Here is a 15,309-nt window from a genome sequence, read left to right as displayed (position 1 = left end):
TTGTTACAGTAACAGTTCATAGCAGAAATCATTTACTGATATCTCACAACACAACCTGGAACATTCATAGGTAACTAAACTGCTACATAAATGAATATAGTAGCATTTTGTGAATTTTAAAGAGGGCACTCTTTTATTCAAATAAAAGCTTAACTTCTGATATGTCTAACACACAATCAAAATATCCTCAGGGGTAGAGGTGTATTTCAGTGGTAGAGCATTCATTTAGCATGCGAGAGACCCTGGGTTCATTCCCTACACTGGCATTGGTGTAGAATAGTTTGGTGTATATTTTATGATGTGTTGCTAATATTTCTGTACTATCTAGCACTCCAGTTGAAATATATTGTGAATAATTTCCAACAAAAAACTCTTTTTTCTAGGTGTGATAGCATGTACCTCTACTCCCAGCTCCTAGGGAGGCTGAGGCAGGAGGATCTTAAGTTCAAGACTGGACAACTTAGTCTCTTCTTCTCTCTCCTCCTGCCCCTTCTCCTGCCCCTCCCTCTCTCCCTCCTTCCTCTTCCTCCTCCTCCGTAGTGATGGAGATTGAGCCCAAGGCCTTGTACATATACCACTGTACCACTGACCCACATTTCCAACCTAAGCCTCTGTCTCAAAATAAAATTTTACAAGGGGTTGGAGGTAGAGTACATGCACAAAGTCCTGGATTCAGTCCACAGTACTCGTGAAAAAGAAAAAATAGTAAGGCCGGGCACTTTGGTACACGTCACGTCTGTAATCCCAGCTATGATGATGTGTGAACTCCATGATGACTTTAAAGTATACAACTTCTTCCCACTTAGCTTAGAACTATTTTGGTTTTATTTATTACTTATGGGGATGACAGGTGGTGGCATTGTCTCTCTGAGGTGCCTACTACTTCTCTTCCTTATCCCTCCCTGACCAAAAAAAAAAAAAAAAAAAAAAAAAAAACAGTGAAAAATGCCCTTACTAGCTGTGTTTAATGAAGACAACCATCTTGGACAATTCTGATACCTTAGCACCCAATGTTGACTTATGAGTCAACAGACATGCAAGGAAGGAACCAGGCTTCTGTTATACCATTGGGTAACTGAGCATTGTCTAAGATACATGTGAGAACAGCAAAATTAAGTCTTCATAATCCATAATATTTTAACAGTGATCTCCAAATCAGTTATACAAGTGATAAAACATCAGGTCAGTCTTTCCTACTTACCAGAACAAGAATAGTCTCCCTTCTAAGGGAGAGGGAAGAGTTAAATACTTACACTTAAATTTTTATATTCGTACCACCAAATTAGCAAGTGTGGTGAAAATAAAATGTTCAGAAAGTGACTTATCTCATAGAATAATTTTTTGCCTTATTTTGTGATTTCATAATTTGTTTCTGAAGTCACTGTTTTGAATTTGGATTTATCAGGATCTTTACATCCATCTCTAAGTAGGAGAACCCAGGACAGTGAATTTAGGTTACAACTCATATGCATTCTAGCCAAGTTTATAGTTAAGGGACGAATTATTTAGATTTCATTGCATATCAATAGAGGAAACCTCTAATAATTGAATTGTCTCCATGACTTTGTCTTGTATCTTGTCTATTTCTTAGTTGTTTGTTTTTGGATTTGGGGTTTTGTGTGTGGTTCTAGGGATTGGATCCAGGGCATGGAGTATGCTAAGCACATGCTGTACCACTGAACTACACCTCAGATTCCCACTTTCTTGGGTTTTGTTCTAATAAAAGAACAAGAAAACATCAGCTTTAGTTGTGAAATAGTTTCACAATTCGATTTTCAGTTTTTACTTTTTAAAAATATTTTTATTAGTTGTTGATGGACATTTATTTATTTGCAGTGCTGAGAAGTGAATCCAGTGCCTCACACATACTAGGTAAGTGCTCTACCACTGAGCCACAACCCCAGACTTCAGTTTTTGATTTTGTGTAAATACTACACTAGATGTTAATGTCTTTGAATTTTAAAATCTACCTATCTCCTAAATTTTCCTTAAAAAATTCATAGTGGTATTGATAAAGAAGGATCAAATAAATGCAACTATGTAGAACAAACAGTATTTTGGAATTTTTTCAGTTTCATGGAGTTTAAAGCTCCTAAAGATTCCCCTAATACCTGTCTTGGTAAAACTCATTCCAGTTGAAAAAATGCTTATTAAAAAAGTATAATCTTAACATATGTATATGGGATGGGGAGAATCCATACACAAAAATTTTTATAAAGCAGGATCTTAAAGTTTGCAAAGCTGTTTACCACTGAATACACTACCACTTACATGACTTTTCTCTCTTCAGCATACTACAAAACAAAGGGAATTGAAATAAGATAGAAAGAAGGAATGGAAGAATGAAGGTAGGTAAATAAAGAGACATTCTTAAATCCTCTTCCTCTTTTCCCTTAACATTTTAGGAAACTTCTCAGTAGCTTATATCTATGAGGAAAATATATTGCCAAAAACACCTATGCAAAAAATAAAAGCATTTATATCAGGAGAATATGGGAGGATAGCAGAAATTGTGGAGGGAAGGAAACCAAGGGAGAAACAACTGTAATTGAATAAATCCAAGCTATTAAATAGACCTGCTTTTTATAAGGTTGTTAAAGTCAAATTTGATTTACATGGAGGACTGAAGTGATATGGGTCAGATGATTAAGTCCTTTTGTCATTGATGAGGTTTTATTCAAGATTTTGCTAAAGAAATCTCACACCACAAGCTAATATTTGGTTCTCTACTTATGCATCTGAGAGTCACAAGTCACCAAAGTCAAATTTACTTATCCATGAGTGCTTTACAAGGGACAAACCATTTCCCAAGTAGCCTTATACAAACTGAAACTTGAAAACTATCTGAAGAACTCACAATCATGGCCACCAGGAAGGGTGAAAGCAATTAAGGCTAACCAGACTCTCCAGTTGCTGCTAGACTAAGGATACCCTTGGTTTAGCTCAGGGTGCCAGATCTATACACTGAAAGCTAAATAGGAATTGGATTTACCCTCTCAGCACAAAACAAAACAACCTAGATAGTTATAGTCATTTGAAGTAGAGCTTAAACCAGATCAGTTGAACATTGAAGGTGCTTATGTTGACATTTATCTTAAAGCAGTTCCCATGACTAACAAAATAGGCCAGATTTGCCTATGAAATATTCTGAACGTTCAGTGCAGAGAGGAATAGTAATGAAGCACAGCAAATACCGAAGAAAGGCCAAAGGAAGGTGTGGGGCTCAAGTAGTGTCACTGGAAAAGGAAAAGGTAGCAGAGTATGCTGTAGTACTTGTACCCTTCAAATAATAACATACACGCATGTTTGAGTAGGTAGAACTTGTTAATGTAAGAAAATTAGAGGTAATTCGTAGTTTGTAGTGGACACAAAGTATTGGAATAGAGATAATACACAGACACAAAAATATACACAGACACAATTGCTCAAATGTACACATTATTATTCAGTTTAGCTGCTTCTTTTCCTGACTCCACAGCAGCACATGAATTAGAAGGTTCTAGAAGGTTCCAGGTATAGAGTTCTACACTACTCAGAAAATATGTGGCTAGCAATACAATCCTTGTTTTCTCCTAGATAGTTTATAACTTCATGAACAGTGGAGTCTTTAGAAGCAGATGTCAGATAACAATAATACCAAAAAATTATACAGTAGACTTTCACAGACTTGATTCTAAACCTAATCCTAACTGATGATAGGGTGGTTTCATCACCTCTTACCACACCCTCACATGTCCAAAACAGGCCATTTCAGCTGTGTCACAGTCTAACATGGTAATATGTCCCAGAGATTTCATGGAAAGAAATGGCTGGAGGCCATGAGAGTCTGGGCACCATAGTCTTTTGGGACTGTGTCTCCTTGAAGAAGGCCCTTCCTTTGTCAGGCTCAGCTGGAATCTCATTCACTTAGAGCGGGGAGGCAAGGTGGGACTCATCAAAACTAGAGGTGGCAGCAGCTGGGAAACATTTTCCTCTCTGGAGTGTGTTTACACAGCATTCAAGCGGATGTCTCCACAGGGAATTTCTGTTGGTGTTTCTGGAGTGATACTTTTAATAATGCGCTATTAGAAAGAAAAAAAAAACAATTTTAGAGTCTTGTAATTTAGCAAAATAGCAAAAATATTTCAACATTCATATTAAAGCTTAAATAGCATTTTACTACCATTTAATAGTAAATTGGAATAGTTTCAACTTTTTTTGGGGGGGTTGCCAGGGATTGAACCCAGGGTTGCTTAACCACTGAGCCACATCCCAAGTCGTTTTTTATGTTTTATTGAGAGGGTCTCACTGAGTTGCTTGGGGCCTCGCTAAGTTGCTGAGGCTGGCTTTGAACTTGCAATCCTCCTGCCTCAGCCTCCCGAGCTGCTGGAATTACAGGCATGCGCCACCATGTTTGGCACTGACTTTTAAAAAAGAAATTCCCAACCTCGTGAATGCATGCCTGTAATTCTAGCTACTCAGAGGGCTGAGGCGGCTGAGGCAATTTAGTGAGACTGTTTCAAAATGAAAAGAGTTGGGAATATGTAGTTCAGTGGTAGAGCAACCCACCTGGTTCAACCCCCAAGTTAAAACCTAGTTAAGATCATCATCATAACACTAATGGGAGAAAACAAGCCTTCAGTAGACCCCCTTGCTGGACTATAGTATACCTTTGAATGACTTGGGACAAAGCACCCTTTCCTAGACAAAAGAGGTTCCTTGTGACCACTATGGCTTGAGGAGCAGAGTGAGTGCTGGGTTTTGGTCCATGGGGTTCCTTGTGCCCTGCATGTACACTACAGCCACAGTGCCCAACACTTCAGGAACCACTGCAACAGTCAGGATGTTACTAATTCAATGAATCCAATGTACAGCAACGCTGGTTAGTTCATGTGAATACAAATTACAACAATTTAAAAGAGGTGAACCTTGAAATCATCACTTCTAAAGCAATCTTACATGGAGTTGTCCTCTCACAGAGAAGCTGAGAATTTCTACTATAGAAACAGTGGAAATACACAGAAGCTTTAAGAGAGCTGAAATATACTTGGACTGGGATATAAAACATACAACCTGTCTTGTAAAACTTAGGATCAGAGTGATATAAACCAACTCAATGATGCGGAAAAGAGAACACCACCACACAGAGGCTGAGAAAAATCTTAAGTCGCTTAGTAAAATCTTTTGATTTATTGATCTTTAGGTGAAGCTTTGCTGTCATTTTTATTTTGGGTTGAAAAAGGAAGCAGTACTCTTCTTTTCGCTTCTGTTTCTGAGAGTTTATTCTTTAAGGTACACGGCCTGTGGAATTCAGCGTTCCATTCCCAGCCAGGAAAGGTGATGCATGCCTGTACTCCCAGTGACTTGGGAGGCTGAAGCAGGAGGATCTCTAGTTCAAACCCAGCCTCAGCAATTTAACAGGGCCCTAAGCAACTCAGTGAAACCCTGTCTCTAATAAAATATAAAAAAGGGCCAGGGAAGTGGCTTCATAATTAAGCACCCATGAGTTCAATTCCTGGTATCCAAAAAATAAAATAAAAAGGGCTGGGGATGTAGCTCAGTGGTAAAGCACCTCTGGGTTTAGTCTGCAGTATCAAAAAAAAATAAAGTTTTATATTTTGTGTTTCTTATGACCTTAAAACCTGAGTACTGAACTCTCACACTAGAAATTTTCTTAAAAAGGAGTTGTTGCTGGGTGCGATGCACATGCCTGTAATCCCAGACAGCTGGGAGTCTGAGACAAGAGGATCACAAGTTTGAGGCCAGCCTCAGCATCTTAGTGAGACTGTCTCCAAATAATAATACAAAAAAGGGCTGAGGATATGGCTCAGTGAGTGGTTAAGTGCTCCTGGGTTCAACATCTAGTACCAAAAATTAATAAATTTTAAAAAATGAAATAAAATGGACTGGGGATATACTGACATCCTTAGGGTATACCAAGTCATTAAAAGCAAAATTTCAGAAATGACCCATTCCCATAGATGCATATATAAACTACAACTGCTTAGAAAATTTTATCTTGCTAATTGGCAACTAGACATACATCACTGCAACCAGTCTTATGTGGAGCTATGGTGTGCCAAGGGAGAAGAGATCACTAAGGCATGCATAGGCAAGGGCAGCAAATAACATCATTATAAAGAAAAAATGTAAAAAAATAAAAATAAAAATAAAGAAAAAATGTTTGGCTTTTGTCGCCTAACCCCTACCCACACATTCTGCTTTCCTTCTGGCTGCAGGTCTCCCAAAATACAAACCTAGTTTCGTTTCCTGTATTTTGGCAGCATTCTAGTTGTCTACTATTGTCTTTAAATTTGGCAGGCCTGGGCCTTCTACATGACATTAGATAGCTAATCGAAGGAATGGACTATTTCTGGCATCTTCATAAACATGTTACTTATTGGAAGCATTTTTTAATATCTTTGTGTAGCTTATTGGGGGTTTCTGCAATAATGAACTAAGTATATGACCTTGAAACTTCTAGGCTTCAAATGTGTATGATATCCTCCATTACTTCTATAAATGGTAGCTCACTCCATAGCTTCAACCTTATACAGATGGTCCCCCACTTATAATGGTTCAGTTTAACTATTTTTTACTTTATTATGGTACAAAAGTAATATGCATTCAGTAGAAACCATATTTTGAATTCTCATCTTTCCCAGGTTAGTAATACTCTCTCATGACACTAGACATCAACAGCAAGCCACAGATCCCGATGAGCCATGCAGTCACAGGGGGGAAATGTGATTCTCTGTAATGTACTCTTCAAAGCTGTAAAGTTCAGGAGGCTGAGTGTGTTGCATTTTTGACTTAATGATACATTCCATTTATGATGGACTTATCAGGATGTAACCCCATTGTAAGTCCAGGAGCATCTTTATATTGCCAGGACCAAAAAGCCAAAAGAGTTAAAATAATTCACCTATGTCTTTTTTTTTTTTTTTTTTTTTTAACCAGCAAGATTTATATGAAGCTTCTCTTCCTCACAGATAGACTATTAAGACCATGACCATCAAGTCTGGTAATCCAAAAAGAACTATAAAATTTTCTAGTCCCTTAAGTACTTGGAAGGGGGTAGGCATACTTTATTCCTCTCGGAGATTAAACATGCATGTGAACATATTAAAGGTTTTTGAGAAATCCCATAGTTAAGAAACCTGTTGAACCTGTCTTAATCTGGCATTCTCCAAAAATTATCTGATTTCATAACCATTTTCCCAGCAGTAACACCTACTGATGTCCCATAGAACTGTTGCTCCTCAAAACTCACTTTGGGAAATGTCAATATGATCCAACAAGCACATTTTAAAGATGAGGAAATCAAGGACCAGAGAAAGTAGGTGACCATACTAACCAGGTCTTTTCCTCTCAGTCCTCTTTGACATATTATATTACACTGCTTCCTGGTCACCCAGTGCCCTCCCCACTCATCAGTGGTCTGTGGTGACTATGGCCCTGTAATGTCTTACCTCTACTGCCAGTGAATCTGAGTTCTTTTACTTAAACATCTTTGAGTAACATTCTATTGTAATCAACTGGATAATTTGCAAGAACGATAACTAGGGTTTGAGGTGCAGTCTGTGACCAAATGTCAGTAATAAATACTGACATTTATTAACCTATATTCCTACCCTGACCCTAGTCTCTGAATTGGAAGCAACACAGCTTGTGGATCACCTCATCTGCCATAAAGGACAACCTGAAGGAATGGATTTAATGATTCTTGACCTGAGAGTGTATTACAAGCAATACCTGGATCCAGTACTCTCAGGGAGGAATGAAGTCATGACAGGACTGGTTTGGGTATAGGCCACTAGTACATGGTTTTATTCATGGTTTTATTCACCTTGAATCCACTTTTCCTATTTGGAAAAGAAATGAATGCATGTTAGGTAAGCCCTACCACTGAGCTACGCCTCCAATCTCTGAAAGCTGATGTTTAATTGCCTCATGTTCTCTTGCTTCTTGTTTCTTATGAAATGTTTGAGGAAGTTTAGTGTGATGGTCTCATGTCTGAGTTTGGCTTAGAGCCCATAAACTAGCTCACCTTAGTTCTCAGGCTGTAATAGATAGAATCCCTTCCAGCTTTCCCTGAGATAAATCCTTTACCTTTGAGCTCATTGCCTGCAAAAGCACCCAACTACAGATGAAAGAAATGGAAACTTCTTTGGACTTCTCTGGCATAGTACCCTTATTATTGTGGCAAGAAACACAACCAAACAAGTAACAATTGAAGTATTTTGATTCTGTTGATGTGAAGTATAACACTGTTGTGAATCATGGTGGCTGAACCAATAACTCTGTAAACATGGGATAGAAAACTTAATCTTTAGTACTGATTTCTGCATTAGCAAACTGTCAACCCTGAGGACAAGAGGGAAGCTACATGTAAAAGTGAAAAGAACAATGGAGCAGGAGTCAGAAGACCTGGATTCTGGGAGTTCCTGTATGGTGTGTCTTCAGACAAATCACTGAAATAAGGACTGTTTGAGCAGGATTCTTCCCAAATTCAGTGTCCTTGTCTGCCAGTAAAATCTTCCCATCTACTTCACAGGGTATTTTGATAACAAAATGATATTATCTACATGCAGATGCTTTGGAAAGTATACATTCTTAAACAGATTGTAAGGCAATGTTGTTATATGTTTACAGCACATTATTCCTTAAGTGTATCTTCTGTCGTGGCAAAATTGTTTTTACTCTAATGACTTGAGCTAAAACTATGATATTGCTGGATAGTTAACAATTTTTGAGCTAAAACTATGAGACTATTGAAACATCCTTATTGTGTGATGATTTTCGAAACAGTACTTTGTCACATTGTTGTTAGAAAAATTACCATGGGCATTTTTTAGTATAATTTCTACTTAAAAATCTGTGTATGATCACTTCTCAACCTTTTAGCTAAGATCAGGTATAGTATCTGGAGTTGGGGTTGTGGTTCAGTGATAAGAGCACTTGCCTAGCATGTGTGAGGCACTGGGTTCATTTCTCAGCACCATATATAAATAAAATAAAGGTCCATTGACAACTAAAAAAAATTTTTTTTATAAAGTATAGTACTGTTCTTATCAGTTCAATATCTGATATGTCCTCTATCCAAAAACAATATATTAAACTTATGTTAGCTTTTTAAAATGAAAGCACAAGGAGATATAGTTAATAGAGCCAGTGTTTTTTAGATTCTAAAATCAGTTTTTTCTTTAATTCTTCTTACTGTAAGTTTCCTGAACATATTAAATGAATAGTAATCATAGAATATCCATATTATATATCCAGTGTCTGCTAATTAAATACATTTTGATGTCTACAGTATATGAACTATATGTAGGTAGTAATACTCTGGAGACATTAGCAAATTCATCTCTTATTAAAACCCTCAAGTATGCTTTTGAAATCAGTGAATTCTGTACTATGAATTGATTTTCAGAATTGTAACAATGGATAAGAAACCATCCCAGGGACATTTGCTATTATTGGTCACAACTTGTCATGATCAATCAGTTATGTGGGAGAAATCTTATCAGAAGACATTCTATTACAGTTGATGTGACTCTAACACTGCAGGTTTTTAAGTTTTGAACGTCTAATATGAACACTAATTTCTTTTCAAAGATTGAAAAATAATTTTGCTAAGTGCTATGCAGTTGTAAACAGAAAATGTAATGATTTTAGAAAACAGGTAATTAAATGCAACCATTATTTGACAATGTAATGTAACTATTTAAAAAATCTGTGTATAACTTCTGACATCACAGATCTGTGGTCCATGCCCAAGGGCAAGCAGAAGGCCAAATAGTTGTTTGATAAGTTTAGAAAAGCTATACAAAACCCAAAGTGTGTGCTATGCTGCACCTGAAGGATCAGCTCACTCTTTTGCTGTTGTATTTGAGGGTTTTGGAGATGCCTTATGATGATAGCGGCAGCCTTCGGAGATCTACATCAAGGTATAGGTATTTAAGTAGGTAAGGTTGAGAGCCTTCTGGTGCATTTCATATAGATTTTTTTTTTTTTTTTTTTGTATCAGGGATTGAACCCAGGAGTGCTTACCCCCTGAGCCACATCCTGAGCACGTTTTTATATTTTTATTTAGAGACAGGGTATCAATGAGTTGCTCAGTGCCTTGCTAAGTGGCTGAGACTGGCTTTGAACTCATGATCTTCCTGCCTTTGTCTCCTGAGCTGCTGGGATTATAGGTATGTGCCACCACACCTGGCTAGACTTTTTTTTGTTGTTGTTGTATATTTTTTTAAAGTTTTTAATAGACTTCTCTCTTAACAGAGCATAACAAGAGGATCCTTTTTTCCCAAAACAGTTACCAGTATGAACACACACCACACACATACGCACTAACACAAACCTCCTTAAATGTCCCTGGAGTGATGATCAGCCGATAAGTTATATACATGGGGATGCAGATGAAAGATGAAGTTCCTATGCAGTAACCCAGGATGACACTCCAGTGAGGATAATTATATTGGAAAAGTCGTAGCTGGGGTGGGCTCATCAAAAAACTGCAAATGATGAACTGAAACAAATTCCAAGAAATATTAAAACTCTTAATATCCATTCAAATAGACACAATTCTGGTACCATATATGCTAAAGATACTGTTGAGATATATTCTAGATTGAACTGTGACACACAGGATTACCAATTGTACCTAAATTGCAAGAATAGAACAGCCAGATGCTTTTCTTAGTTGTCCCCACGATCCCTCACCTCAGAGCCTGCAGTGGGGTGTTACAACATCCCTACAATTATTCCTAAAGGGAGAGAAGTTACAGTCTCCCCTTTAATAGAGCCCTTTGCCAAGGAGAAGAGATGTCATCCAGCAGAGGAGTGAACTGGGTGACCTCTCCACAGCACCTGCCAGTCATAGGGCTTCATATTTCTCTCTGCCTTGTTTCATTTACCTGCAGTGATCATTTTTGGTTAGATGGAAGGTGCCTTGTGTTCAGGAGAGATAATAAGGTTCTCAAAACCCAAGGAAGACTCAGGCTCCTGGTTATGTCCCTTCCCCTCTTTGCTTTCTGCATTAAGCTCCACAGCCTGTGGTTTCAACAATGATGGCTCTGCTGTGAGGCATCTTGACAATGAATGACTGACTGCCTGCCACAGGTCCTCATAATGAAAGGAATTATAGAAGGAAAAATGCAGCTTATTACATTTCTCACTTGAAAATTTGTGAAAAGTTTGACCAAGAAAAATTCCACAGAGCTGTTCTAACTTCCAGTTTATGAATTTTCTTATTTCAGTTTGGTTTCCAGAGAGAGTGTAAATACCGGTTTTTGCCTAGTAACCACTGTGCAGGAAACATTATTGCTCTTGATTTAATTTAATTTTATTATTTCATAGTCATAAAGAAGACAGTAATGTAAATTATTTGTGTGGTTAAACATCTATTTTTATCTTTTTTTTCTTTGTCTGCAGGTAATAAAATGGGAAGATGTTAAAACACACATCCATCTTCTGAGCAGTGTTATCCTAAGTCCAAGAGGAGAACTTCAGAACCAGGAGTCCAGTTCATCACAAACCATTCTCTACTCTCTTTGTTCCCAGACCCAGCTGCTTGGGAAGGTAATTTGGCAACAGGAAGAGAGGGTCTGGTTAGGAGCCAACCCTGCCAGAACTCTGCTTTTCTTGATGTCAGGTATGTGAACTCCCACTCAGCCAGGAGGGCTCAAGCTCTAGCTCCAGAAACTTTCACACCGCCCAGCCTCTCCTTGATCATACACTATATTTTCTTTTTTTGTAACTTGGCTTCAGTGAAAGGGAATATTTTTAGTAAGTTACTCATTGTTTACCTAAAGCTACCTTAAAAAGCCCAGAGCAGGGGATCTGTTAAGTAAACGTAGAAGTGAAAGACAGATTTGCCTCCTCTTAACTGGGCACTAGAACACTTGCCTTTAGAGGAGGGGAGTGAAGCAAACATCATGGGGATTATGAGTAATGTGCCTGCACCCAAATCTGTACGTGGGCTTTGCAGGGTAAAGGAACTCATTGAGTGTGCCCCGCCCAGAAATGAAAATACCAAAAGCCTTAGGACTAGGATAGGGGTGAGGAGTGTCAGGCACTCAACTTAGCCACAATACTTATCGGGAGGAAGCAAAATTTCAGTAATCAAGATAAACATTTTAGTGCAATTTTTAAGAGAAAGGATCTGATTAAGGTAACTCAAGTGAGGTGAGTCACATAGGGTCAGAGTCCTGTGTTTATTTAAAATGTTCATCATGGATCAATTTGCATTATTTTTTTTAGAAATATTACATTAAAATAATATTTGAGTACTGAGTTTTTTGCCCCTGGTGAGTATCTCCCCTGCCTTCCCTACATCTGGGCCCTGGACCCATTTCCTCACTATTGTGCAGAAAATGAAAGTAAACAAATGTTTCTGCCTTCGAGAAATTAATCCTCCTTTGAAAAATAAATGCAAGGGTTTAAGTAGATTATCAAGAAGCACTGGTAAGAATATGAATTAGTAACCTATTTATGTCAGGACTTCTTGTGGTAATGGTGGGCCAGGTGATTCAGTGAAGCCCTCTCACTGAAAACAACTGAAACTTCTGCATCATAAATAATGTTTGCCAGGACTTGTGGTACTTGCCTATAATCCTGACTACTTAGAAGCTGAAGCAGGAAAATTCCAAGTTTGAGGCCAGCCTGGGCAATTTATGGAGACCCTACCTTGAAATAAAATAAAAATGACTGTGGTTATCACTTACTGTTAGAACATTTGCCTACAATGTTTGAGGCCCTAGGTTCAACCCAGCACATCAAAAAAATAACTGTATATATGCTGTAAGTATACTCTTTATAAATGTACACTTATGATTGGACACTTTCCTATATATGTGTTATACTCCAATAAAATATCTGGGGGTAATTTTTCCCCAGGGCAAGAATAAGAAAAGAAATGACAACTCACCAGGAGAAACATAGGGCTGATGGCTACCCAGCAGATCCTCCAGAACCATCCAGGGCTGAAGCCAAGCATTTCCTTCACATCACTGCAAAATTGAGTGATACCTGAAATCATCCAAAAGAGAAACTGATTGACTGAGAGGCTCAAAGAGAGTCAGGCTCACAGGGTCAGCACTAAGGATGACAAGAAGGAAGGGAGATAGAATTCCTCTCCTGAACAGTGTAGCAGTTCTGGAATTTCTCCATATGAGGTGCTCAGGGACAGTCTGGTCTGAAGGGTCACAAAACTGCATTTTTATAGCAAAGCTCTTTCTACATAGAGCAGGGTGATAGACATTTGGGGAAAGGCGCAAAGCCCACAATAGTGCCCACACTAAGATCTCAGTATAAATTTGATTTTACTGTTATTGTAGAAAATAATGTTGATTTTGTTCAGGGATGGTGAACCAGCCTGACAGAGACCAATTTTCAACTGTACACTGGAAACTTTCAAGAGAATTTTTTAACCACAATTTTCCCATTCATATGCCAGATCAAGATCAAGGTTCTTCTATAAAAAGTTACTGGCACAGTGAGAACTGATAACTCTCATTGACAGAAGAGAAAATAAGAAGGGGAAGGTGCTTTGCAGCTGCTTCCCTGAACACTCCCTGCATATCCTAGGGCACGTCTGCAGCAATTCACACACTGAACTTCGTCCTCTGAATTACAGAAGAGGATTTCTTTTTAAAACACCGGACCCATGTGCAACTCAAAACACACTCTGCTCTCTTCATAACATGTAATGTCTACCATGCTAAAGCAGTTTTAGCATCATAGAAATTAGAAAATCAAATACATTTTTAGAATGAGATAGTAGATTCCAGATTTTAGAGAGGCATCTCTGAACTGGTGTTCTTCATTTCAATTGCCTGTGCCCTAAAATCCTTACCCAGGGGCTCCTGGAACCTCTGCCAATGGACCCATCTCAGCTCACTCCCTGAGTGCCTGGTGCTTTCACCCTTTATCAGATTCCATCCCAGGACCAGAGGAAGGTGATTTGGGAGTCTTACCAGGGTAGATAATGCAAATAAGAGCATTCTTGCCTGTTTCTTAGAAGATAAGCCTAAGCTCTATCTCAGAGCTCTGGAAGAGATCTCACTTGAGAAATTTAAATTTGGGGCAACTCTGTTTATCAATTTATTGTACACTCTGCAAATGCATTCACTGTTCATGAATTCTGTGGCTCCATAAGGATCTTAAACCACCACTGTTGATGTGCTACAGGGAACCTCTTCAGCCTTCCTCCTCCGTGAATATTCAAACTCAGAATTGAAAACGTGTCCTTCCTTAAGGGTGCAGGCAACACGCAGTACAAAGGGTGGAGGAAATGATGATTTCTGGAGAAGGCACTTAATTGAGATTATTTAACAAACCCATCAAGAGATCACATCTTGGCTGAAAGAAGATCTTACCATAGAACCAAGACACAGCAACTGCTTCTATAAGCACGACAGTGAGCACCGCAGGCCCGGTGGCATACTCCTCCAGCAGCTTCACCACATAGGCCCCTCCCTGGAAGTAAGACCACAAACCTGGTTAAAGGCTGCTCCTCCTTACTGCACAGACCTGCATAAGCTTCTGAACTTAGGGTAATGCTGAAAAACTTCTACCTTAGACCTAATCTACCCCACAGCCTGCATCTTAGAGTGGTCTTTACAGTGTGGGCCAATTTTCACCCCATCAGACACAACTTCCTATCCAACTGAGCCCATTCTTTTTGTTTGTTTTTTTCTTTTTTTACAGTGCTGGGGATCAAATTCAAGGCTTGGTGCATGCTAGGCCAGCACTCTATCACAAAGTCCCAGAACACATTCTTCTTATCTCTTTTCCCCACTAAGCTTTAAGAGACAAACTCCAAAGGACTTCTGGATCTATTTTCAGCCTTCTTCAACTTACTGAGCATTTCCTGTGTATTCAACTCCAGAGAATCCCCACCTCTAAAGACTGAATCTGGGAGGGTGGATGATACCAGACACATTGGGTACCTTGGTCACAATTTTGCCTTCTGTCCTAACTCCTGACTACCTTGAGTCCTACATAACCCCCCACACACCCTGTTGAAGCTCCAGAGCCATCGAGGTCATGGCTTGAAAATGCCTATCTGCAATATCTGCCTTGAATCAGGAGGACACAAGCCTAGGATGTCTGTGGTTACTATCTGATGTCTGCTTTATTGTATTTGCCTCAGTTACCAATTCATTACCATTGCAAGTTCTAGAAGAGACACCATGGCCTAACACATGGTGGCAAGACATCAGCCTCCAGTGGACATGGGGATGCACACCATAATCCCATCAACTTGGGATGCCGAGGCAGGAAAACCACAAGTTTGAGACCAGCCTCAGCAATTTAGTGAGGCTG

General features: G+C 38.8%; 1 protein-coding gene across 8 annotated transcripts in view; it reads right to left on the bottom strand.

The window, feature by feature from the left end:
- Window positions 1-2,781: 2,781 nt before the first annotated feature.
- The window catches only part of Slc6a4 (solute carrier family 6 member 4), a 35,762-nt gene continuing 23,234 nt past the window's right edge, over window positions 2,782-15,309 (bottom strand). For all 8 annotated transcript variants that reach the window (XM_047545110.1, XM_047545113.1, XM_047545109.1 and 5 more), the window contains 4 exons: window positions 14,361-14,460; window positions 12,911-13,011; window positions 10,343-10,510; window positions 2,782-4,061 (listed from right to left, as the gene is read on the bottom strand). In XM_047545110.1, coding sequence (XP_047401066.1) covers window positions 3,987-4,061; window positions 10,343-10,510; window positions 12,911-13,011; window positions 14,361-14,460 — 444 coding nt within the window. In that variant the 3' untranslated portion in view covers window positions 2,782-3,986. The remainder of the gene's footprint in view (window positions 4,062-10,342; window positions 10,511-12,910; window positions 13,012-14,360; window positions 14,461-15,309) is intronic.

This window comes from Sciurus carolinensis, chromosome 3 (assembly GCF_902686445.1).
Source record: "Sciurus carolinensis chromosome 3, mSciCar1.2, whole genome shotgun sequence".
NCBI classification, from domain to species: Eukaryota; Metazoa; Chordata; class Mammalia; order Rodentia; family Sciuridae; genus Sciurus; species Sciurus carolinensis.
This window is presented reverse-complemented; position numbering and strand designations above follow the sequence as displayed.